This window comes from Panicum hallii, chromosome 3, assembly GCF_002211085.1.
Source record: "Panicum hallii strain FIL2 chromosome 3, PHallii_v3.1, whole genome shotgun sequence".
Lineage (NCBI taxonomy): Eukaryota > Viridiplantae > Streptophyta > Magnoliopsida > Poales > Poaceae > Panicum > Panicum hallii.
In genome coordinates, this window is record NC_038044.1 from 60,609,001 (window position 1) to 60,632,828 (window position 23,828).

Here is a 23,828-nt window from a genome sequence, read left to right on the forward strand (position 1 = left end):
GACAAGACTAATTTTTTTTTTTATTATAACAAAGAATAAGAATTGGGTTGGGATTGCTGGACGCTATTTAGCCGGTTTTGATGCTGTCTTGTGTATCTACTGTTTTGCAACTAAAACAGTATTGTTAGTTGTTGGATGGTCCATTTGTCTGCAGTAGTAAAATTGCTTGTATCTCTACTCCTGATAAAACTAATTAGTAGACAAATCCTTCGTGTGACCGGCGGCGTCGACGCCCATTGTCTCGCTTCCCGAGGATCCCCACCGCTAGTGAATTTGACTCGCTGTCAATATTTGATTTAGACCGTCGATCATAGGTTACCGCAAGATTTCCGCATCGTCTCGCGACGGAACGCCTAGGGCCATCCGCAGTGCATCCGGCACCGTTGATAGATTTCGCGTAACGCATTAGGTCAACTTGCAATCCCCCCATCCCATCGCATTTTTATCGTGGCGGCAGTCATCGCGTTTTCACCGTCTCGACATCGGCTATCACCGCATTGCCGCGGCAACTGCAGCCAAGGAGGGTGAAAACGTATAGGCGAGGCGGCGCCGCAGCAACTGCGATCAAGGAGGGAGAACACGGCGGCGATGCGGCAACTGTGATTAAGGAGGGAGAACGAAGAACTCAGGTTCGATTTCCTCGCCAGCTACCTTGCTAGCTCCCCCGCGTCCCTCTCGAGCCCTCACGCGTGACCAAGCCCCATTAGAACGGGGCTCCCCGTGGTAGCGCCCATGGCGCGGTGGGAGGCGGCGACACTCGGGTGAAGGTGAACAGCCGGATTCTGGTGAGGACAGTGGCTGGGGCGACTTGGGGAGTGGAAGAATGGGTTGTTGGGGCTCTTGTGCTGCTCTGGTAAAGAGGAATCAGTCGGGGAGGGCTGGACGGCGGCGGGAGCTCACCGGAGGCGAAGAAATGGCCGGCGGACAGGGGAATGGTGAAGGGCGGCACCAGATGAGCTTCGTTTTTTTTGGGTGGGGCATCCTCCATGTCATACCTGATAGCCTGCTTCTAGCTCGGTCGATTGACGCGTGGCGCGGTCAAATTTCTCCCGCCGGCAATCGGCGACGAGGATAACCTCGGCTCGGCCTAATCTGTTCAGCTCTGCTCTTTCCTTTCCATTTCCCTGAACCTGATTCTTGTACTTCATTTTTCTCTAAATTTTGCGTGTTAACTTCGAAAATGTCCAACAGAAAAATTGTAGGGGACACTTTCCTCTACAATTTTTATTACATGCACTTTCTCCAATTCAGCCTGTATCATACTCAAATATTGCTCTGACCTTGCTGTATACCTCGGGTTCAGCCTAAATTTTTCTGAACCTGAGTTTACCAGTCCACTTATCTCCAAAATTTACTATTAAACTTTGAAATCTATCCAAAGAGAAATTTTAGCCCTAACACTCCTCTAAAAGTTTTGTTTCAGGCACATTTGCTGATTCAACTTCTAACCCCTCCAAAAACTGCTCTGAACAGGTCTGCATAAAACCTATTGCTCGCGCCCTAGTTTTTTTGTAAATTATCCCCTGTGGAATAAAGAACTGTGGAATAATTTTGTGAGATCTGCATAAAACCCCCTGTATATATTAAAGTTCAGTGCCGTCCACTGAACCATCGTTGCATTTTTAAAGCTGCACGTACTAGAACATTGCAATTGACCTTTTACGTTGAGATGCCAATTCATAATGCTTTAATTCTGGTCATCTTCGGTGCCTGTGCTGACTCTTTTTTACTGTTTTGAATAGCGTAAAGTAGAATTAAAGTATCACTACAACTATGATAAGAAGTTCAGTACTCATAGATGTAATGCATGCATCTCTTGTATACTCGTAGATTAATTAGCAAAAGGTCTTGAAGCCAGTCTGCCACTGCCCCGTGAAGCAATTTTGATTTTGATCAGTGATGGGGATATTTGGCCCTCGGTTTAGATATGTTTTCTGATATTTGACACTCTATTTGCGGTTTGCCCAGACCATCTTTTCAAATATGAGTTAAGGCAAGGTGATCCATGGCAGGTCGATTTCCTTATGCATGCGCAGTTGGTTCCTGGCTTTCAGCACGTCTTGCGATTGGAAACAGAGGCGTGATCCGGCAAATGCGGGTGAGGAGGAGGTGCGCATCGGCCTCCCCTGGTTAGATGGCGATCTTCTTTTTTTCTGTTCTCATTTGTATTACAGTGTGCAAAACCTCGTAGGCTGAATTGTTGAGTGTTATGATCTTCTTTTTACTCATCTTTTGCATGTGGATGAATTGCAGTAGTCACCTGATCATGCCTTTTTTGACCTGAAACCCTGGTCGTCCTGGCTGTAGGGCATGTAGCTGATTAGCTGGATTTTAACCTTCATGGTGTTCTGAAGTTCGTGTGACCATGCATGTGGATGAATCGCAGTGGTCACCTGATCATGCCTTTTTTCACCTGAAACCCTAGCCGTAGAGCATGTAGCCAATCCTCTAGATTTTAACCTTGATGGTGTTCTGAAGTCCGCATGAGCAGTGTGGTGTGTAAACATTCAGAATATGTGGAGAAAAGACCTTGATCGTTCAGAATATTAAGCAGCCAAACACTTTAAGCAGTAGGAACAACTACTAAAACACACTTAGCAGTCAAACTAGACTGCAGTCTTTTAGTATAATGATTTTATACGCAGTCTGTCTTTTTGTATATGGTTTCCTTTGCTGCTTTATATTAATATTTTGTAGGACCCCCTCTTTGAGGCCTTCTGTTTGGATGATGGTGATAATATTGGGCACCTTGTCTGCCTAGATCGTACGCGTTTTCGCTGATGAATTCAGACAAGGCGAATGTTATTCTAAGGGAACCATTTGTCGATTTGACGAACAAAAACGGCGCCGGTAAGTGACTCACCACACATAACTCATCCATGATTGTACTGATATAACTAGTTGAAAATAGTTTCATCTGATTGTCAGATATGTAGATTTAAATGAGCTTAAGAGGCAAAGGGAGCGAGCGCGGTCTGCCACGTTAACGAAAGAGTAGAAAATTTACGCTACAGTTAGAAGAAATTTGCATAGCGCTATTATAGATATTTCTTAGGTTAACTTTACAAATTGATAATCTTTGTTCAAAAATAAGAAATACACTTAACCATTATAGCGGGCTGCCAACAGCGAGGCGCGGCATTGGCGGCGACGGCAAGCGATTGCGCGCGCGAGAAGGCGAGGTAGAGGGGAAAGAAGGGCCAGCGTTGGTCCTCACCATGTCGTGGAGCTTCGGTGGCAGCTGGGCGTTGAAGGGGAGCGGCGGAACGACGGTGTGGCAGTGCTCTGAAGCTCGGCGAGGGCGGCAGGACCGCGGGAGCACTAGGGTTACGGCGAGGCAAGAGGCGGCAGCTGCAGGTCGATGGGGTCGAGGGGCGCGGGGCGGCGCCTTAAATAGGGCGACCGAGCAGCCTCGACGTGCGGGCCCAGGCGTGCGGGGAGGCGCATGCCGCCAGGACTCGGGCTCAAGTCCGAGTCTAGCTCGAGGAGGAAGAGGGGTCCGACGGGCGGACCCCACCTGGCGTTGAGAGAGCGAGGGGGAAGAGGGGGTGGAGCAGGCCAGGAGAGGGGAAACGGGCCGAGCGTGTTGGGCCGCACGGGAGAAAAGAGAGGGAGAAGAGAGAAAGGGAGAAAGAGAGAGTTGGGCCGGGTCAAAATAGAAGAGAGAGGAAGAGACAAAAAAGGGGGGTTTTGAAATAAAAGAGATACACACAAATTTATTTGAATTTAAATTTAAAATTTAAATTTAACTGAAAAAAATAATAAAACAATGCAGTGCGGCATGAAATGCACAAGACCTATTTTTTTATAGCTAAGTACATTGTTTTGTCATTCATGATAAATGTTCTAAATTCAAGATAAATTAAGTAAAGCCGAGCTTGCGAAAAATCTAGCTAAATTTTTTTAGGCTCCTAAATTGAAAATTAGAGTGTTACACCTATAAATAAAAAGAAAATCACGTTCAAAAAAAATGAAAAGGAAAAGCTCGTTGAAAAGGAAAAGTTCGGAAGCTCGCTTGTGGCGGGCCAGAGTTTTCGATTGTTTCATGATGTTAGGATCTCCTTGTAAGAGGGTCGCCGGGCCCCGAGTTATTTTTTTTTATGTAATATCACCCTTTACTGAACTCGCTTGCTGCTTCTTCTTATATCACATAGCACTACTCCTGCTTTAACTTTCAAAAAAAAAACTGCTGCATGCGATTGGCCGTCGTGTGCCGAGAAGAAAATATGACCTACGCACTGCACATGCACATGCGATCTACAGTTGATTGCTTCGTAACTCCTCCATAAATTCATTAGTTTCACCTTTAAAAAATAGAAATTGTCTAGAACAAATAAAAATATTCCGTGAAAAAATAGAGAACAAATAAAAATATTCTATGAAAAAAATAGAGAACAAAAAACTGTGACATCAAAATAAATTATTCTAAGAACAAGAAAAAATGTTTTGAGAAAAGAATTTGTTCCGGAATAAAAGTTCTAGAAACAATTGCAAATGTTTCAAAAAATATTATTTCAAATATAGTTAAACGTGATCTAACTCTAAAGATTTGATCAAAAGAAGCACAATGGCACGCTTGAAATTTCTTTTGTTAATCACTTTGTGAACTATATATTTTATACGTTTCGCTCATTGAATCCACTACATCAGCAGTGGTGGGCTTCCAGCTAAAGAAAATAAAGAAAGAGAAAAATGACTAATGAAAAAATTGCGCACCTTACATTTTTATGGGCCGCGGGCAAGCAAGATTCGGCCTGCATCTCGTCTTATGCGATAGCTCGCATCCTACTAACGCGTGCGACAGATAGATTTGTCCCTCTCCTGGCCCAATGCTTGTCGTCCATCGAAGAGTCGAAGGTCTGGGCTGGTGTGGACACCCTCCACTCCAGTCATCGTGGCGGAAGGCAAGCGTATGGAGACCGAGGAAGGCGGCGGATCGTCGGTGACCTCCAGCCCTGGTGGCAGCGACAAGAGTCGGCAGCCTTCCCCGCCTACCCCTCCGGACGGCGACGAGGATTCATCCGAGTCTACATCCATCGGCGACGGCGATGAATGGCTGGTCAGCGACGAGGATGCGGATTGCGAAAACACGGGTGAGACTCAAAATCATCCGTAACAGATCAGCTACTACTTAATTCGTTTAGTTCGTTTAATCCGCGAATAGAACAAAAGATGCATATAGTATTCTAAAAAAGGTACCGAACATATATAAGTTCACATGCTTTGCTTGGTGGGCTTTGGATTGAAAGCGGAAACAAATCCAGTGCTCATCCAAACGGTGAAGAAGTCTACTAACTAGATTCTGCTCCAATTATGGCTACATATAGTATTCTAAAAAAGGTACCGAACATATATAAGTTCACATGCTTTGCTTGGTGGGCTTTGGATTGAAAGCGGAAACAAATCCAGTGCTCATCCAAACGGTGAAGAAGTCTACTAACTAGATTCTGCTCCAATTATGGCTAAAGTAATCGGACAAGTTTAGGTCCCCAAAGTACCATGGACATATAGTTTTACGGGATCGTGAGAGGCTCATAAACCCTGGGTCGGGTATAGAACAGAAATAAGATAAAATATTTCAGTTCAAAACCTACTGCATCAGAAATACACCATTTAACATCAGGTTCATTAAGTCGAGACACGTACCTGGTAGATAAAACCAGGTAAAGTAGACAACATATTAGAGTTTCTCATTTGGCCCAAATTAAAGTAGATAACATTAAATCGGCGGCTCGTTTAGAAATAAAAAAAAAGGATTTACTCTTTTGGTGCTCCTGCACACTGTAGTTACGATTAGGCCCAAAGTCTAGCAAAAGAGATTTGTTTTGGAAAGACTCTAACCTGTGTTATGCGGTAACAGGTTGGTAACCTGTTTTTGTAAAGTTTGTTTTGCTTGAACGGCTGCATAAGCACCTGCTTTATTTTTTTGGCTAACTTTTTGTCTACAGTTTTGGAACCTTAGCCTGTTCTGGACTTTGTGTGCTTATCTGTCTATGGAATCCAAGGCGTGAGCATGTAACTTTGTTTAAAATTGAAATAAGCAATCATGCTGCATGCCCTCGGTATTTCTCATGGACTGTAATTGATTTGCACATATATGTTAATAAAGCAATGTGGTTAGGGATATTGAACTATCTTGTGATGACCTTCACATCAACAAAATATGATACTTCAATAAACTCCGGAACTTGTTAGCTTTATGCTTTTGGCTGATTTCAGTGACTTTTATGTAGGACCTCACCGCCCATATACAGTTGATGATTTCCCAAGGTTTAGTTGTGGCTACGAAGAGCAGAACCATCTGTTGTATAGAAACCCAGACATTAAGCTTCGAGGTCCTTCACCAATTAGACTTTACCCAGCATTTAAATATGGCAAGCATGTGTTTGGTTCTGATTATAATCTTGGGGATAAATCTGGAAGTAAGTGGCCTTGTTACTTTCTTTGTTCATTGTTATTTTTATTTACAATACATTATATAGTCATCAACTACTGTAAATCTGTATATATATATATATATATCCTCTTTTATAATTGATTTTGCAGTCAGCAGTTTTTGCTTCAGTTCATTGATATTAAAATTGCTCGATATCATCATACCTGGCCTGGACCTGCTAAGATCTTTGGTTTTGTTGCGGCACGGGATACGATTGAGCCCTTGCGCAATTATGTCTACAGGCGTGAGATTAACAGCTCTGAAGATGAATATGTGAAACGAAACACGGTAAATTTAATCATGGAGTATGGTAATTTTATTTGTTATATGCACTTTGAAAGCTTGCAAGTATCTGTACATGCTCCTTTTTAGCATTCTAAAAGTGCCCTTAAAAAACACAGGCATCACATCAGAGCTGCATATCTTTTTAAATGGACATTTTTAGGCTTTAGTCTTACAATTTGTGAAGCTAATATCAATAATCCCTGCTACAACAAAATAAAACAGGCATACTAATTTACAACAACATATGCGAAGAGAAGGGGATAATTTGGTTTGCAAATTCGCAATTGTCTACCTGCAATCCTTTATCATCCTGAAAATTGTCATGCCTATTAGTTGTTCCACACATATGCTATCTCGGATATGTGATTGTCACTGACTGACTGATAATCTGAATATGATTGCACTGCAGGGCGTGGCACGTTTGTCACTGACTAGCCCAGCTCGAGTCATTTCAATGGCATCCCGGGCACTGATCGAGTTTGAGCTCCGGGTGCGGACCGAAGGCCGACCTGATGAAGATGAACCCAATGGTGACTGCCTCATTGAAGGATGCACTGAGCTCACCAACATGCTTGCTTCAGATTCCTTCATTGAACACCGGCGCCTGTATGGTGACAACTGCGCTCTGGACGTCAAGTTTGCTGTGCTGATCAATGCAGTGGAGGCACGCGTCGACATCAAGGTCCTCAGCCTGGGTGCCATTGCCAGCGGCATCAACCTGAAGGTATACGGCAAGACTAGTGGCTTCAGTGAGGTGATCCGTCTCTTCGAAGGCGCTTCTCCAAAGCCAGGTGTTGTGATGAGCTTTGCTGTTGCAGTGGATACACACAACTACCTCGATGTCTGCATCGAAGGGTCATCGGAAGACAATCCTGTTCTTGGGCGAAAGGAGAAGAAGCCGGCGTCGCGTTCATGGTGGAAGTGCAGCTTCGGTTCTGATTATCATGATATGGACAAAGAAGTAGCAGAGCTGGGCGAGTTTGCGGTAGTTTCAGTCAATGTCAATTGGAAATCCTATAGGAAGAAAGAATCCTTAAGGGAGTAACTGGGAATTTTTGTTAAACATGTAACTGTATAACCAGAACAACAACTAGAGGGGACGTTGACTAGGAGTATCTAGTATCTACATTTTGGCAAGCCCTATGCTCCAATCATGCTCAACACTCCTCCACTACCAGAAAAAATTGATGATTACTCATGGTTGAAAATCTCATTTCAAACAGACTTTTATCTGTATGTTGCAAGGCCGCGTACAGCTGTCTAACAAAGTTCACTGTGAATTCTTCAATTCCCAGCCTTGAAGAGATTGATAGACAGATAAAAAATAATAGTACATTGTCAGAAGGTTAAAAAAATCAATATTTCCCTTTCCTCGATCATTTTACACTGCATGACATCTCAAAAGCAATGCCATATAGTCCAGTGACCTATTGATCCACAGAAAACAGAAGTTTTTGAGCATTAATGAGTACAGGTGAACCTTGTTTAGTTCTCTCTACAATCTGCTGAATCAGCATTTTACTATCGTCATCAGTCTCATCTTCAGCATCCCCATCACTCTCTTGAGCTCTGCTAGGATCCACACTCTTCAGAACTTGCTCCCAAGTGGGCACCTCTTTCGGCTTCCTAGAGCTGTCCTCCTCCAGGCCCCAGATCAAGCCACGGTCCACCAAGTAATCTTCAGTCACCTGAGGTTTCCCGTTTGTACTTGTGGTGCACGGGGAGTCAGCAATTCTCATGAATTCTTCGTAAGCTTCGTCATAAGCTTCTAGTGCGTCTCCAGATAGGTTTAGACAATAGGGTTCTGCTGTAGAGCTAGTTTCCTGTATGAACATGGGACTTTCCTGGTTGGACGAAGAACCCGACTCACTGTTTGAGCAGATTCGTTCATCGAAGATTCGATCAGCCACCATCATCTGCAATGATGCCTGCTTCTGTCTATGGGCAAGTGCTGACTCAAGTTCCTTGATTCGGTCTTCAAGCCTATGTTGAATCACCTTGTGGAGACGAATGCTGAGATCTCTAGGTGAGACAGGACAATTTGTTCCACGTGTATAATCTGGGGAACTTTCTCTGCTGTCCCTGCCATGGTCACTTTCACTGCTGTAATATGTGAGGTCGCGAGGGACCATATCAACTTTCAGTTCCCCACAAACAATGTCACCAATGAACTCTTGGTCAACCTGCGGATGCAGAATTTCAGTAAATAGAATTGTAGGCTACTTCAGATGTATGTGGAGTGTTTCGGTGAAAGGTCATTACCTCATTGAAGTCGGATGTTTCTTCTTCCAAACGTTTTGAGGTGATATTCAGTTCCAGTCTCGCAAGCTCGGCTTCAAGCTCAGCTTCGATTTTGCTCATCGGCTCCGGATCAACATGTATTTTGTTATTATCATCTATTATTAGCAGATAAAATTGACAGTAATACATAAGCTTTTGCTTTGAATAAGTTACAAAATGTCCTCAGAAAATAATATAACAGTTGACACTTTACCATATTGTTTGCCAGAAGTTTCATTAGGCAATTCTTTCACAGTTAAACCTTCTTTCATCTCAAGCTCATCTTGTAAATCCTGAACCAAGTTCTCCATTCGCTTCACTGTGCCCTTCAACATATCAAATTCCTTCTTGTTTGACAGAGAAGACGCTAGAATGCCGATGCTCACCCCAGTGGAGAATAGGAGCAATCGATCACGTAAACCTGCATATCGAGTGTCCTTATTTACGATTTGCTAAATGCTTCAAAGCAGAGAAAAGTCTAAAATAACATGAATTCAGTTAAGAAGCATGCCATTCATACAGAAAAGCCACCATTCCATATAACCTACTACCGGAGAGGGTTTACTTCATTTACAGTCATTAGAACGACAGAGAAAGAGGTTACTGTAAGACATGAGTGTCTGCAAAACATCATGTGAACTATAAGACAAAGGATTGCACCTGGCTCTAGGACATCGTTGTCCTCTGGAATTAGACCACTGAATTGTAGTAAGCAATGTTGCATAGGAAAGCATGAGCAAAAATCACTAGTAGTAATACGAATGAGAAAGTGAAATCAGAGAACTGATAATATAACATTACAAGTAGATTTTCTTTAAAAAAGCCACGGAGGTAGTACTAGTGAAGAGGATGTCATAACAATTAATGAAAGGAACAGAAGTTCCCCACGAGTTATCAGGTTTTCTCTACTAGTACTATTACCTGAGCATGGATGTCAAGAGTTGAGTTTGGCCCCGTTTGTTTCAGCTTCTAGCCGATTTTGAAGGGTTGATTTTAGGAAATCCAAAAGTCAGATGACCTTGAGAATTGAGAATTGAGAATCCAGCTGATTATGGATTCTTGATTCTGGATTCCGGGAGTCATCTGACTTTTGGATTTCTCAAAATGAACCTTCAAAATCAGCCATAAGCTGAAACAAACAGGGCCTTTGTACAAAGATGACAGATGATAGTTTCAATGTGATGGTGCTGGTGCTAGTAACAGGACAAAGGGCTGGATGCTGAGTACTTGATTACGCAACTATAATAAAATTCTCAAAATCTTATAGTATAACTGTAATATTTCCATTTATCTTAGCAGCTAAGCACTTCAATTGAAATGTTTAGTTTTTATTTCAAATTGGATTGCCAGACATAGTAGGCATGTCAAACAAGAATTCGTGAAGCATGCCCGTCATGATATCATAATACATCAGGGTGTCCAAATGTCCAAGGAACGCAGTATTTGACTCACTTTCATTTGATGTATAGTATATGATTGGGAAAACATCATGGAAGCAAATTATTGAAGCATAGAATTACTCTGCAATAATTATATAGCCAACATCAAGGAATGATGCTAAAGTTTACCTGATTGTCCATATGATTTGCTACTTCTCTGAGAACCAGACACACCAGGCCTTGCAGTGCGTGATTCTCTGCCCTCTTGTTTGAATTTCTTCAGCCCAGGCAGAGGAGCGATCCCAATCATGCTTCCTGGAATCATCGAGGTGTCTCTAAATTCCTCCTTGTCGAATCCAATATTAAAGGGTACAGGCACTGGTTCATAGCGTGATTTACTAATTATTCTTCTCCCATCTGTTACAACGAATGGCCTAGCAGAAGCTGGGGAGGGAACCGGAGCAAATGTGCATTCTTCAATTTCAAAGTTCTCACTGTAAAGATGTGGAACACAGGAGTTGTCCATCAGCACAAGTGGCTTCATCGAATCCCCACAAGATCTGCTCCTAAGAGCTCCACAAACTCTTCCAGGTCCAGAAACATGACCAGGGCTCCTTGCAGAAACTTCAACAGCATGAGCATCTCGAAAGCAATCCACCAGATTCTTGCCTGTACCAAATGCCCTGCTGCCACTGGCATGCATCCTTTCGTTATTGCTCTTTGAGCTGCTTCTCTTAAAGATCCAAGGCTGTAAACTAAGTATGGATCCAGGATCCCTCAGATACTCGCCTGGGCCTGGGCTCACCGAATCAGTGTTGAGGCTGCTGCTAGTAGAAGCAACAGCCCTGCCTGATGAGCCACCAAACGAGGAGTGAACAGAGTTTCTTGGAGTATTGCAAGGCACATTCTCCTCATCCCCAGCAATCTGATTAAGAATCATCCTGCGAAAGTTATCCACCTCCCCATTCTTGGGGTTGCCATGCTTGTCCATCGGGAGAAGTCAAAGACTCGCCCTAATTCTTCAACAGCAGCACCGAAGGCTCTCCATCTCCACACCTCAATATGATTGAACAATCCTACATGAAGAAAACCTTATTAGACTAATAGCATTAGCATAACTGCATAAGGCTTGTGGAATATGGGTTCTCTGATAACATATGGGTTCAGTTGAACACCCAAAAAAGTAGTGGAATACCCTATACGCTCACCTTGGGCGCCTACCCTAAGATGTCAACGACTATCCACCACGCGAGCTTAAAAATGAGGAGCCTAATCAAAGCGAGCCACGGACTGATGGGTTGTATTAGCTACGCGCTACGCAGCACACAAATCCACAACTAACTGACGCAGAGCTAGAAACAAAGATTTGGATTTGACTGCTCTCATTCACAGCAAAGAAACGAGCTTCTAGAACAATCCATTCAAAGCAAGCAAGACTCACCAAAAACCAATCCTCCACATCCAGGTGGATCTCCACTCCACCAGAGTACAAGACCGGGTAGCGGCGGCGTCGGCGGCGGCGGACCGAAGATCCCGCAGAGGATGAGAAGCCCCCAAAACTCGGCAAGCTAGCTCGAACTTCGCCGGCGCCCACCTCACGAATTGGCCCCCAAGAACATCAGAAACAGCGGTAAATGGATTTTCTTTCCCCCAAAAAAAACAGGTGGCCAGGAATCGCCAAGGCCGGCGGCTTGTTTCGCCCCCAAGAAGGGGAGGAGGGTAAGGCGCCGCCCGCGGCCGCCGCCGGCCCCGCAATGCGGCGACAAGGAAGCCCGAGTGGTGGAGCTAGAGCAGGAGGGGAGCAGCCGTCATTGGGCAGCAGGCATTTGGTGGGATTTGGGGTGCCTGGGTTTGGGGTTTGGTCTGGAGGAGGCAAGAAGAACATCCCGAGGAGCCAAACCACCAGGCACAGGACCACGACAGCACAATAAAAGGATTTTAAAATGGAAACGAAATTGCTGGAATCCAGTTAATTTTCGATCCACGTATAAATTTATAAGATAAGATTGTGTACTGTTCAAAAAAATCCAGCCACCACACAATTGGTCAGGCAAAAAGTTGTAAGACCTGTCTATCTTTCTTTAACCTACTTTCAAAACGAACGGATGAACACAGATTTGTTCCATGAAAATACGACAGAGTAGAACCATCCAATGAGATAAATTTGCGAAGGTTTTCGTGTGCATCTTTTCGAATGTACACGTATTGATGTCGTTTGAATTGGCACCAACCCTTAACTTCTTGCTAATTTGCCTCGCCGAGCATTAACTACTATAATTTTTGAGTAATTAGAGGTTGTCAAGATGAGTTGTTTCGAAAGTTGTTCATGAATCATTTCCTATTTGGTTGCTGCACCAATCTTATCTAGTTCAGTAGAAAAAAGGTAGCCACATTTTTTACGCATCAGCTCCACAATCTTTTTCATCCAAAGATTTGTTTTTTTCTCGTGTAATTTGTCGAATGCATCGACCTTTTTCTCCTTTCAATGATGGCCGGCCCAGCCCTTGCGTACAGTGTCCAAGGACTGCACTTTGTTTTCCGGGGAACGGGGCAAAAGAGATGCTTAGCCTTTACATCATTGCCAAAGCAAAGGTGAATCGTTTTCAATCCCAGCCGTCGGCGTGTCCTGCTCTGTGTATAGATGGCCAATCGGACCGCCCGGCACGACCCGGCACGGGCCCGGTAACAACATGGCCAGATATTACCGGGCCAGGCACACCACGATAGTGCTGTTGGGCCGTGCCGTGCCCGTCCACGAGCTGGACCATTTGCCCAAGCATGGCACGAAGGCCCGTTTCGTGCTGTGCCGACCCGGTCTGGCACGGGAATTTCACTGTGCCTGCCGAAGCCCGGTGGCCGCTGCGCGTATCAACGCCCCCGCCATCCGCCGCCTTCTCGACTCGATGAAGACGACGGTGGGACTGCCGACTGCAGGAGAAAAAAATAAGGGGCGCCAAGTAGTTAGGGTTTTGAGGATCAGGTGATAATGTTAGATGGGCCGGTGAAAGGAAATAATTTCCGAGCCGCTAACGAGCTACCCTTAAATATCGGGCCGCTCCGTGCCGCTCATTGTGCTGCTCTGGCGGCCCAAGCACGGCATGTCATAACGGGCCGCGCTGGCCCAGGCACGACAACCATCGTACCATGCTGTCTTGGGTCGGACGAAAACTCGAGCCTCGTGCCGGGCTGTTGGGCCTCGGGCCCTTGGCCACCACCTATAGCTCTGTGGTTTCAGCTCTTGGATGGCATGAATGTGTGCAGGCCCACATCTTGCTCCATGTATGTTCTGGTCAGCTGCACTTGGACTTCGATTGTTTTTCTCACAATTATTCTTGCATGATATAAATGCACTCAACTTCATAATTTAAGTCCACATCGACTAGTTTTCTCGCATTTTGCTGTATAAAGTTAAGATTATATTCCGAATGTCTGTGACAAATTAAGATTGTAGTTATTGTAATATATTAGCCATCTCTAAATGTTTTGAGATACACATATTTCAATGTTAAGCCCACCCAGAAATTTCATGCATGCCAAACATGACTTTTGTGCATGGAATGATCACATAAACATTTCTTTTGTACGACGAAGAGTTTGACTGACATTGTGAAAATGATATGTAGGGTGGTTCCTTTTTTTCTGCTTAAACTCCTCTTTCTTTTTATTCATGTAAGCAAATATTTGTGTACGTGTAATTGTGCGTGTAACCTTTGCAAACACAAAGAAAGGGTCTCAGATTTGCACAGGCTTAAACAATGCTTGGTTTGGTGGGGAATGTCTGATGGGAAGAAAGTTACATCTGATGCTGATGGGTCCATGGCATTTTGCGCAGGGGAAAGCATCTCTTGGAAACACCAACCAGCCAACAGATGGGGCTTTTTTCTGTGTAATTTTCACTTTCTTGGACCTTTTCCTTCCTGGAATTCTCCCCCTCCTCACAAAACAAGATTGGGTAAGGTTTTCATTTGGCCCACACATATGTACTGGTGTACATCACACAGCCGGCAAGAAACAAACAGGTTCAGAGATAATGTCAAGCAAGGTTTGGCACAAACCTAGAGAAAAAGACTGCACGGAACTCATTACACTGGCAGCTGACCAAAAAGTAGATCCTGAATCCATGAGGAAAATTTTCTGAATTTTCCTCCTTGTTTTTGAGTGAAAAGTAGGAATTTTTCTTTTACCAAAAAATATTTACGGCAGTAAAAATTGTTCTTGGTTTTGTTAGGCCAAAAGCCTGAACAACGAAGCCCAGCCTATGGCCGAATGTCATGGACTATTTTGGGCGCGTTTGGTTCCTTCTAGGTACCGCCTGGCTCGGCTCTCGGGAGACAGGCTCTCACGGGCCAGCAGCGAGCGAGCCAGACTCCGGAGAAACGAGCGAGCCAGGCTCCAAAAACCACAGGTTGAGCGCCGATTTCTGCACGGTAAGATACGAGTCAGATGGAGATGCAAGCAACCAATCGTCCCTCAGTTGCATGCGCCGAGCCTGGAGCGGGCGGCCGCCGCGACCGCGGCCGTTGGTGCGTGCGGCGGGCGGAGGCGAAGCTCAGAGCAGCCAGCAAGCGCAGGGCGCGGAGCGGGCGGCCGCTGGTGCATGCGGCGGGCGGAGGCGGAGCTCGACGGCCAGCAAGCACGGTGGCGGAGCGGGCGGCCGCGGCCTCCGCTGATGCGTGCGGAGGGCGGAAGCGGAGCGGGTGGCCGACGCCAGTGCTTGCGGAGGGCGGGGGCGCGGCGGCCGTTGTAGGCGAAGATGACGCACGGCGGCCGGTGGGGACGGCGACGAAGCAGGATGCGGCATGGCTTGGAGGGGACGACATGGCCCGAAGCAGCGAGTGGATGCTGTCACGGGAAGTGGGGTGGGGCACCGTCGTCACTAGTGTCTGGCTCGGCCGCGCCACGCTAAGCTCCTCGCACCGGCGTCGTCCACGCCGTGCGGGGCACCATTGCTGGTGTCCGGCTTGGCCGCACATCGCAGCTCGTTTGGACGCCGGTGCTCGTCCGCGCGGCTCGGCGGCCGCTGGCGTCCACCAACGCTCGACAGGGAACGGCGCTGATTCGGCCAGCAGCGAAGCGAGGATTAGAGCGCGGGAGCCGGAGGAAGGGGACGTGATGGGAACAGGCAACGGGATGATGCTCCTGAGATGAGATGGGAAATATGAAGATGACACCTGGGACCCACCATATCTTGGCCAGTGCGCTGTAGATAGATTGTTGCATGGGTCGTCGTTTGTGTGTTGCGTTGGCAGGCCACGGAGGCACTAACGAGAGTAACCGCCGATAACTGTTGCGGGTGCCCTAAGAGATAATTAGTTTAGCCCGCTGCCGACTACAAGAGTTTGCTATGTCATCTAAAGTTAATATTGTAGTCAACAAATATAATAGATTGGCTATTATGTTGGCTAAAAGAGTGTTGTGTAATTAATATTAGACCCACTTGTATACTCTCATTCTCTCACCTCAGTCTGGGAATTTGTGCTATAGCCAGTTATGAGCTGGCTACTATCCTACAGCCAGCTCCTTCTCTCTCTTCTCTCTTCTCTCCTCCACCTCAGCATAAATATAATAAAATAAGACTTATAGCCAGCCGACTAGGTGTTATTGTACCTGCTGTAAGATACGAGTCAGATAGAGATGCAAGCAAAACCAATCGCCTCTCAGTTGCATGCGCCGAGCCTGGCTCGTGGTGCTGCGGCCAACCAATCACTCATCGGGTGCATGCGCCGAACCTGATCAGACCGCATGCAAGCAACCAAACGGCGTTCTTACCCATGAGCCCATCCATCTGAACCGGGCCACCCACCCTTGATTAAAGAATAGAAAAAATAAGTTGAAATTAGCAAATCACCGCACCTCCCGCAAAAAAAAAAAACTACCGCTGGGTAAATTTCAGGTACAACAAAATAACATAGACAGAAAAAAAAAGAGATGCTCATTTATTGGTGCACTCCTAAGAAAAATAAGTTATGTATGTACAGCAACTAAATTGCTCCAAGACCAAGAGACCCCATGAACTGAATTCCCTGTCTGAAACCTACTGGGACCTCAGGAAGCCAGTGTGGTCCGGGGGCAGTTGTCGACGGAGCAAGCGAGGATGTCCCGGTAGTCCCGCGAGATCGTGAAATGGTCGTACACGTCGCCGTCGCGGCTCTTCTTGTACTCGAACAGCAGGAAGGAATGGTTGAAGGCCGTGAGCTTGACGAACCCATGGTCGAAGTCGGTGAAGTGGCTCCATTGGATCTTTGAGGTGGTGAACTCCGAGAGGCTGGCTCCTGCGCCGCCGACGACGACGTGCGTCGTCGCCTGGAACGGGCCGCTGTAGTGGTTCGATGCATTGACAACGCATTGGCTCTGCAGAATTCCGAGGTTACAAAAATTCAGTTTTGTTTCACTGTAGAATTGCAAATGTAAATGTAAATGGTAACTGAATAACTGAAGGCGCACCTGATAGACTGGGCATGTCCTCTCATAGCTGTGGACATGGCCGTAGAAGGCGAGATCGACCTTGTACTTCTGCCAGAGCTCCTGCAGAGCTTCCCGCCCCATCGGTTCCTCGAACGTGCCCTCGGATTCATAGTATGCGCAGGAGGAGTACCCGAGAACACGGTGTGCAAGGAAGATAAGCCATGGCTGCTTCTGCCTGTCGACAGAGGACAGGCATTGCTCGATGAACTTGTACTGCTCGGTCCCCGGCCTCCAGTCCTCTTCTGTGTGAGCAATGCAGAACCTGAACATGCCGTAGTCCGTGGCGTACCTGAAGAAGGATAACAGTTCTGTTAGTAAAACTAGGGAATGGCGTCTGAAGAAACTGCTATGGCGTACTGAGCTGCACTACAGTTACCAGAATTTTGCACGGTTCTCAGCAGGAGTGTAGAACATGGTTTGAGCAGGAACACCGCATTCTCCGCCGGAGTCGAGGTTCCCATAGAAAGACCCAGTTCCAGGCCAATCCCTTTCATGATTACCACTGCACAAACGCCAATTCATTTGACCATGAATATAAGGGAAGCAAGAACATATGAAGTACAAGTACTGAAATGAGGCACTCAAGTCTCAAACTGACCTGCCAATCATGTATGGCACCGTCGAAGCAATCGGCTCGACCTGTGCAGTGAACTGATCCCACTGTGACAAATATCCATTAGCGTAGCAAATGTCCCCAATGTGGACCACCATGTCAATGTTTTCCAGGTCTCTGATGATCTGGTAAGTAGAGTTCAGTGATCCCGGTTGGAAGTTGTTGAACTCGTTGGAACCATCTGCTTCTGCCTGAAGAAATTTGTCAGAAAAAGATTCGGTACACTTGCAAATGAAAATACCAAATTCTGTCTGAAAGTAGGATGCAGATGGAAGAAAAAGTACCTTTCCCATGTCCCCAAATATGACAACTCGTTGCAAAGAATCTTGTCCAGGGTAAGGCGATGCTTTGAAGCTGTATGACTTGCTCCAGATACGAGTACCATTCATTAGCCTATGGCCAAGCCTGTAAGTGTACCTGAAATTTTGCAAATCACCATGTTGCTTAGTAGCTGGATCAGCCAAGTTCTACAATAGGTTAAACATAATTGGAACGTTCAAACAAATATATGCAAGACAGAACACATACAGTGAGTCTGGCCAGAGATCCTTCAGGTAGCTAGTATGAATGTAGCCAGGATGGCGCCAACCAACAGTCCGAGCCGGTGCGCCTGCATTTGCAGGTAAGCATGAAAAGACAGGTATATTGGCATCATAAATTGTGAGCTGTCACAAGCTTCTTTGTTCATCTCTCTAGGGGGATTAGGAAAATAATGACTTACCACACATGCTATTTTTGTCAAATGTTAATGTGCCAGCTGGAGCAAGAAACTGGCGTCCTCCTTTCTCACCCCATTCAACAAAAGGAACTGCTTCTGTAATGTCATAGCCACTTGTCCAGGTGACTGTCATCTGCAATAATAACAATATAATATTTGATATTTCCATCACATTCTTAGGCTTGTGACTACAGCTAATTTTCAGAGTGAATGTTATGTGTGTTATTCGGAGCTGAGCTGAGAAACAAATATTACAGTAACATACTGTAAAACCACACACTCAAACATTGCACACTGCTTTTTAGGATCCATACAACAGAAACGATTATCGCAGTCGTGGGATGACAGTAAAGCTTACTTCATTCCAAGACTTCCCTTGCGCCAAACGCGGGTACACTGGTGCCTTTGGATTCACAAATGCCACTTTGTTGGAGACAGCAATCAGCTTAGGCTGTTACAGGAGTGGATTTTCTTTTTCAGATGGAGAACATGAAGGAATGCACCTTCAGTATCATACTGGAGCTGCTGTTTCAGAGGATGCAGTTCTTTCCACTTACCGCCAAGAGACCTCCTGAAAAAAGCGCGAACGAGAAATCTTCCCTCTGGTTGATCAACTGAAGCTTCAAAGATCCCTTTCCAGTCTTATTGTAGTCATCATTTTTGAAATTTGCAAATTGGTACTGGAATGAAGATATGGGGGTGAAATCAATCAGGGTTCAATACTATGGGCCTTCAGGAAGTGAGGTTAAACTGCACAGGCTGCATGCCAACCTTAATAGGTGCTGTGCAAAGCACTGGGGGATACTGCCTCTGATTCTCAGGCTCACAGATTGCAGAACTGACAATGCCCAAACAAGAAACATCAATTTTGTTTTTTATTTAGCAAGAAAAACATCAGATCAAATCTTGGTCTTTGCATGCAACATTATAAGCACATTTATTCCCATTAGTTTGAGTTTGTTCTGATCCAATTGATTTGCTTACATGTAGACACCAACACTGTTACCTGAAATCGGCAGGAGAGAACACACCGATCCAATCGTCACCGGATGGGTTCGGATGGAAGAACTCCACATCCACCCACTCAGTGTTTTCACCCTGCATCATTACAACCCACAAGTTACCCAGACTGTCAGGAACCCATGAACCCTGCAACAGTCAAACAGCATCAGTCAGAGCCAGGGGATATCAGGGCTCACCGTCAGACCAAGAACCAAAGGGGACGCCTTGACGCGCGCCGCGTTGTCGACGGCGTGGACCGTCCTCTCGACGGCGATCCTCGACAGCGGCTGCTCCCCGCCGGCGCCTCTGCCAGGGTGCGCCGCGGCGCAGACGGCCAGCCATGTGGCGGCCGCCCACAGCAGCAGCCTCATGCTCCTCCTCCTCCTCCTCCTTTCTCACAACTCTGATGGATTCCCAGCTGCAACTGAAACCGCAGCTCCAAGAACCCCTCCAAGAAAAAGAAAAAAAAGGCAGCGACTGAATGACGCCGACGACGGTGACGAATTGCGCAGGATTGGCCCAAAAGGTGTTGCCACATATATACCCAATCATTGAGGAGGGCATGAGTAGAATATTCCCGGTAGCAAAGTGGCGTGGCGTGGCGTGTGGAACGGAACGCCGCGAATGCAGAGCGGGAGGTTGGGCCGCCGCCGTTGACTCTGTCAGTCAGTGCCAGAGTGATCCAGTGTGGGCTCTGCAATTTTGTTCAGGCCAAAAACATATTGCAGCACGATAGTTTCTGTGCCGTATGCAAACAAACGAAGTTACACATTGGTGAAGGACATGGTCGATTGGATCGAGAGTGGATCTGTACAGTGGGGTGGGCACTGTCATGTGAGTTTGTTCAGTTCACTGTTCTGATTCCTAGGTTCTAGATCAGATTGGTTACACAGCATACCAGTAGTGTAATTTTTGGACACAACAAAATTACATCGAGTTCATTGGTGTATACAAATAGTACAAACACATTTCTTTCATATGGATGGGAGATTTACTGCCAAAAGGTCAAAATAGTACACAGAAAACCAAACATGCCTCTGGATTCCAAAGGTTGCTCAAACAGATATGGTAGTCCGGGGGCAGTTGTCGGTGGAGCAGGCCAGGACGTCTCGGTAGTCACGCGAGATGGTGAAATGGTCATACACATTGCCATCACGGCTCTTCTTGTACTCGAACAAGAGGAACGAACTGTTGAAGGCTGTGAGCTTGACGAAGCCGAAGTCGAAGTCCCTGAAGAAGCTCCAGTATGGCACGGTGGCTCTGAACGGGGAGAGGCTTGCGCCACCGCCACCGACGACGACATGGGTCGTCGCGTTGAATCGCCCGCTGTAATGGTTAGATCCATCCTGAACACATCGATTCTGCAAATAGAGAAGGTGCCATGCTAATTATTTTGTGGCCTATTTTTTTTCTTATTTGCAAAAAATGTAAAAGGAAGCGCATACTGTTGGAACAGAATGTGCGTTTGGGCATTTGGCTTCTGCAACATAGTGTTTTAAACAGACGTAGAAGAAGTTCAGGCTTGCCTGATAGATGGGGCAGGTGCGCTCATAGCTGTGAATGTGACCGAAAACCGCTAGGTCAACCTTGTACTTCTGCCAAAGATCTTGGAGCCCTTCTCGACCCATCGGCTCACCATACGACCCCATCATGATCTCGTACCAGCTGGCCGATGAGTACCCAAGAACCCGGTGTGCGAGGAAGATGAGCCATGGCTGTTTCTGCCTGTCGACAGACGACAAGCAGTGCTCGATGAACTTGTACTGCACAGTTCCTGGCCTCCAGTCCTCTTCAGTGTCAGCTATGCAGAACCTGAACATGCCGTAGTCTGTCGAGTACCTGGAGGTCACAATTGTTTCGGCAATAGACCAATAGTACATGTCAGAGTTTAGCTTAACCAATGATGGTTTTCAGTTTTTGCAGTAGGTACCAAAATTTTGCCCGGTTCTCGGCAGGGACATAGAACATAGTCTGAGCAGGAACACCGCATTCGCCACCGGAATCGTTGTATCCATAGAATGATCCGGTGTCAGGCCAATCTCTCTCATGATTGCCACTGAAGTTCATACAAGGATGGCACACTTCCAAACATTACCTTATGTGCAATTTCATGGAACTTTCTGAAAAATGGACTGAACTGACCTGCCAATCATGTATGGAACAGTTGAAGCAATTGGTTCTATCTGCGCTGTAAACTGATCCCACTGGGACAAATAGCCATTCGCATATGAAAGATCTCCAATGTGGATGACCATGTCGATGTTCTCCAAGTCACTGATGATCTGTTTGGTGGTATTCAGGGAGGCTTGCTCGTAGTTACCATACTCATCTGAACCATCTACCTCTGCCTAAACTAGTAAATGTAAGTTAGATACTGAAAGAAACTGAAATAAAACCCCGCAAAGAATCTCTCCCAAATGTGCAAAGAGCCGCACCTTTCCCATGTCCCCGAAGATAACGACACGTTGCAAAGAATCTTGTCCAGGATAAGGTGATGCACGGAAGCTGTAAGACTTGCTCCAAATGTGAGTACCATCTGATAGCCTGTGACCAAGCCTATAAGTGTATCTGCAACATGATCAAGAAGAAAAATAATATGACTGCCCTTCTCTGTGACAAAGTATTCAGATTGTATTTAAGGAAAGAAAACCGATAAAGGAATGCTGGTTGGAAGAGTCGATGCAGATCACATACAAAGCATCAGGCCACAACTCCTTCAAGAAACTTGTATGAATATAACCAGGATCACGCCACCCAACAGTCCGTGCCGGTGAACCTGCAGTAAGAAGTAGTTATGCAACGAAATGCAGACATGCTGTATTTCATCACTGCATACAAGCAATCATTTGCAGACTGAAATGTCTACTGACAGACCTACCACACATGCTATTCCTTCCAAATGTCAATGTTCCAGCCGGCGAAAGCATCTGATGTCCGCCTTTAGGGCCCCATTCCACAAACGGTAGTGCTTCCTTGATGCTGTATCCACTTGTCCAAGTGACTGTCATCTACCATGTTGTTAACAATCAAGCACTAGTTCAGAGAGAGAACGATGTATGAACATGCATAGGCAGTCAAACAACAATCACTCGTGCATTGCGTCGGCAAAAACAAGTCAAAAAGTTTGAACTTACTTCATTCCAAGATTTCCCTTGCGCTAGCCGAGGGTACACGGGCGCCTTTGCATTTTCAAATGTCACTTTGTTTGAGACAGCAACCAGCTTCGGCTATTGCAGTGCAAAATAAATCATCGTCAAATACCATTCAAACTATTTTGCTCTTCAGTACAATGCACAAAAAAAAATTGAGAAGACATGCTTTAGTCTTACTGCCGATAGGCCTCCGCTGAAGAGCGCAAATGCGAAGTCCGCTCTCTGGTTGATCAGCTGCAGCTTCAAGGACCCCTTCCCAGTCCTGTTGTAGCCATCATTCGTGAAGTTTGCATACTGGAACTGCAGGTCAGTACCTCACCAAAATTCAGTCTCTGATCCATGTGAGTAACGCACAAGGATGGAAGAGCAGTGCTGATGACCTTTATCGGTGCCGTGCACAGGAAGGGCGGGAGGTCCTCCCAGTTTTCAGGCTGGCAGATTTCAGAGCTGAACACGTGAAGATGAGATGAAACACCATCGTCTGAAGAAAAACCACAGGGAAAGGGGGACGCAGCGCACACATGTCAGTGTCGTAGTTGCAGCGGCTCACCTGAAGCCTGAAGGTGAGAAGACGCCGATCCAGTCGTCGTTGGAGGGGTTCGGATGGGAGAACTCGATGGTCACCCAATCACTGCTCTGGCCCTGCAACACAAGCATCAACAAAAAATGTGAGCGAGCCTCGAGCTAATCGGTGCGCCATCGCTGAAGAAAAAGCTGAACAAGCATGAGCGAGAGACCTTGAGGCCAAGGACTGCCGGGCGAGCCTTGACGCTGGCCGAATCAGCCACGGCGACCGTCGCCCTCCGGATGGCGATCCTCGACAGCGGCTGCTCGCCGGCGTGCAGCACGCCGGCGCAGGCTAGAACGCTTGCAAGAACCTCCCATAGCGCCACCAGGAGCCCCATTTGCTGTTCCTGGTGCACAGGTTGGATCAGATTTCTGAGGGGGATTGAAAGAACTGAACTGGCTTGAGTATCTCCAGTGAAGGAAAGGAACTAAGGAGGCATCGACTGACTGATCACTTCGAGAAACAACTTTGGTGCAAGGAGAGTAAAGAAATGGTGATCAGCTCAGAGGGACATCGGAAGCCGCCAACACAGGCCGGCACTTCAGCCACTAGGCCAACAAGTGGGCATAGTTGGAATTGCGAGCTTGGCAGTTTGGACAAGATATAAGCGAGGACTTCATCATGAATCTGTTGGCTGCAAAATGAAACCAAGAAATTTTGGAACATTGTTTTGGGAACCAAGAACATGACTTGAGCTAACAGGGGAGAACAAGAGGAAACAAAAAGAAAATGAAGATGGAAAAATCATTCGCCCACCGTGGGGCTCGAACCCACGACCACAAGGTTAAGAGCCTTGCGCTCTACCGACTGAGCTAGACGGGCTTTTGGTTTCTGTTTCAAAAAAAATTCTATAAACAGATCGCCACTCCAAATGGCCTTTTCTTTTTTTGTAATCACTCCACATGGCTTTGGCACTGCTGCAAACTGTCA

At 46.2% G+C, this 23,828-nt stretch overlaps 5 protein-coding genes and 1 non-coding gene across 7 annotated transcripts; 1 reads left to right on the forward strand and 5 right to left on the reverse strand.

The window, feature by feature from the left end:
• Nucleotides 1-4,814: 4,814 nt before the first annotated feature.
• On the forward strand, nucleotides 4,815-7,934 carry LOC112884727. The gene is made up of 4 exons (XM_025950254.1): nucleotides 4,815-5,093; nucleotides 6,234-6,502; nucleotides 6,551-6,724; nucleotides 7,131-7,934. The coding sequence occupies exons 1-4, from the start codon at nucleotides 4,913-4,915 to the stop codon at nucleotides 7,764-7,766; spliced, it is 1,260 nt and encodes a 419-aa protein (XP_025806039.1). The 5' UTR covers nucleotides 4,815-4,912; the 3' UTR covers nucleotides 7,767-7,934.
• A 99-nt stretch (nucleotides 7,935-8,033) lies between these two features.
• Nucleotides 8,034-12,288, reverse strand: LOC112884726. Its single transcript, XM_025950253.1, has 5 exons — nucleotides 11,822-12,288; nucleotides 10,570-11,456; nucleotides 9,216-9,422; nucleotides 8,984-9,117; nucleotides 8,034-8,904 (listed from the first exon to the last, which is right to left on the reverse strand). Exons 2-5 carry the CDS (start codon nucleotides 11,369-11,371, stop codon nucleotides 8,149-8,151), a joined length of 1,899 nt encoding a protein of 632 aa, XP_025806038.1. The 5' UTR covers nucleotides 11,372-11,456; nucleotides 11,822-12,288; the 3' UTR covers nucleotides 8,034-8,148.
• Nucleotides 12,289-14,819: 2,531 nt separating this feature from the next.
• On the reverse strand, nucleotides 14,820-15,200 carry LOC112885595. Its single transcript, XM_025951181.1, has one exon. It carries the CDS (start codon nucleotides 15,198-15,200, stop codon nucleotides 14,820-14,822), a length of 381 nt encoding a protein of 126 aa, XP_025806966.1.
• Nucleotides 15,201-16,243: 1,043 nt separating this feature from the next.
• Nucleotides 16,244-19,775, reverse strand: LOC112886470 (probable inactive purple acid phosphatase 1). Its single transcript, XM_025952378.1, has 12 exons — nucleotides 19,376-19,775; nucleotides 19,183-19,274; nucleotides 18,948-19,014; nucleotides 18,734-18,856; nucleotides 18,535-18,627; nucleotides 18,180-18,309; nucleotides 17,987-18,068; nucleotides 17,743-17,875; nucleotides 17,444-17,649; nucleotides 17,222-17,347; nucleotides 16,825-17,134; nucleotides 16,244-16,731 (listed from the first exon to the last, which is right to left on the reverse strand). Exons 1-12 carry the CDS (start codon nucleotides 19,547-19,549, stop codon nucleotides 16,426-16,428), a joined length of 1,842 nt encoding a protein of 613 aa, XP_025808163.1. The 5' UTR covers nucleotides 19,550-19,775; the 3' UTR covers nucleotides 16,244-16,425.
• Nucleotides 19,776-20,023: 248 nt separating this feature from the next.
• Nucleotides 20,024-23,385, reverse strand: LOC112886471 (probable inactive purple acid phosphatase 1). 2 transcript variants are annotated; one of them, XM_025952379.1, is made up of 12 exons: nucleotides 23,068-23,385; nucleotides 22,881-22,972; nucleotides 22,711-22,777; nucleotides 22,508-22,630; nucleotides 22,313-22,405; nucleotides 22,057-22,186; nucleotides 21,873-21,954; nucleotides 21,614-21,746; nucleotides 21,321-21,526; nucleotides 21,109-21,234; nucleotides 20,705-21,017; nucleotides 20,024-20,539 (listed from the first exon to the last, which is right to left on the reverse strand). In XM_025952379.1, the coding sequence occupies exons 1-12, from the start codon at nucleotides 23,233-23,235 to the stop codon at nucleotides 20,234-20,236; spliced, it is 1,839 nt and encodes a 612-aa protein (XP_025808164.1). In that variant the 5' UTR covers nucleotides 23,236-23,385; the 3' UTR covers nucleotides 20,024-20,233. The 2 variants fall into 2 exon arrangements, with proteins under 2 accessions (XP_025808164.1, XP_025808165.1); XM_025952380.1 differs by lacking the exon at nucleotides 23,068-23,385 and having other exon boundaries at nucleotides 20,028-20,539; nucleotides 22,711-22,761; nucleotides 22,881-22,919.
• Nucleotides 23,386-23,647: 262 nt separating this feature from the next.
• On the reverse strand, nucleotides 23,648-23,720 carry TRNAK-CUU. Its single transcript has one exon. It is a non-coding gene; the product is annotated as a tRNA-Lys (tRNA).
• Nucleotides 23,721-23,828: the final 108 nt, after the last annotated feature.

Coding starts and splice junctions, on each gene's coding strand:
- LOC112885595 (XM_025951181.1), bottom strand. CDS start 15,200: ATGTCGTCCCCTCCAAGCCATGCCGCATCCTGCTTCGTCGCCGTCCCC.
- LOC112886470 (XM_025952378.1), bottom strand. CDS start 19,549: ATGAGGCTGCTGCTGTGGGCGGCCGCCACATGGCTGGCCGTCTGCGCC. Junction 18,857..18,947: donor TTTGCACAGCACCTATTAAG/GTTGGCATGCAG, acceptor TCTTCATTCCAG/TACCAATTTGCAAATTTCAA. Junction 17,135..17,221: donor GAGAACCGTGCAAAATTCTG/GTAACTGTAGTG, acceptor ATCCTTCTTCAG/GTACGCCACGGACTACGGCA.
- LOC112884726 (XM_025950253.1), bottom strand. CDS start 11,371: ATGGACAAGCATGGCAACCCCAAGAATGGGGAGGTGGATAACTTTCGC. Junction 9,118..9,215: donor AACTTCTGGCAAACAATATG/GTAAAGTGTCAA, acceptor TGCTAATAATAG/ATGATAATAACAAAATACAT. Junction 8,905..8,983: donor AAACATCCGACTTCAATGAG/GTAATGACCTTT, acceptor CTGCATCCGCAG/GTTGACCAAGAGTTCATTGG.
- LOC112884727 (XM_025950254.1), top strand. CDS start 4,913: ATGGAGACCGAGGAAGGCGGCGGATCGTCGGTGACCTCCAGCCCTGGT. Junction 6,503..6,550: donor TCATCAACTACTGTAAATCT/GTATATATATAT, acceptor TTTTGCAGTCAG/CAGTTTTTGCTTCAGTTCAT. Junction 6,725..7,130: donor AATATGTGAAACGAAACACG/GTAAATTTAATC, acceptor ATTGCACTGCAG/GGCGTGGCACGTTTGTCACT.
- LOC112886471 (XM_025952379.1), bottom strand. CDS start 23,235: ATGGGGCTCCTGGTGGCGCTATGGGAGGTTCTTGCAAGCGTTCTAGCC. Junction 21,747..21,872: donor GAGTTGTGGCCTGATGCTTT/GTATGTGATCTG, acceptor ATCATGTTGCAG/ATACACTTATAGGCTTGGTC. Junction 21,527..21,613: donor TCTTCGGGGACATGGGAAAG/GTGCGGCTCTTT, acceptor TTACTAGTTTAG/GCAGAGGTAGATGGTTCAGA.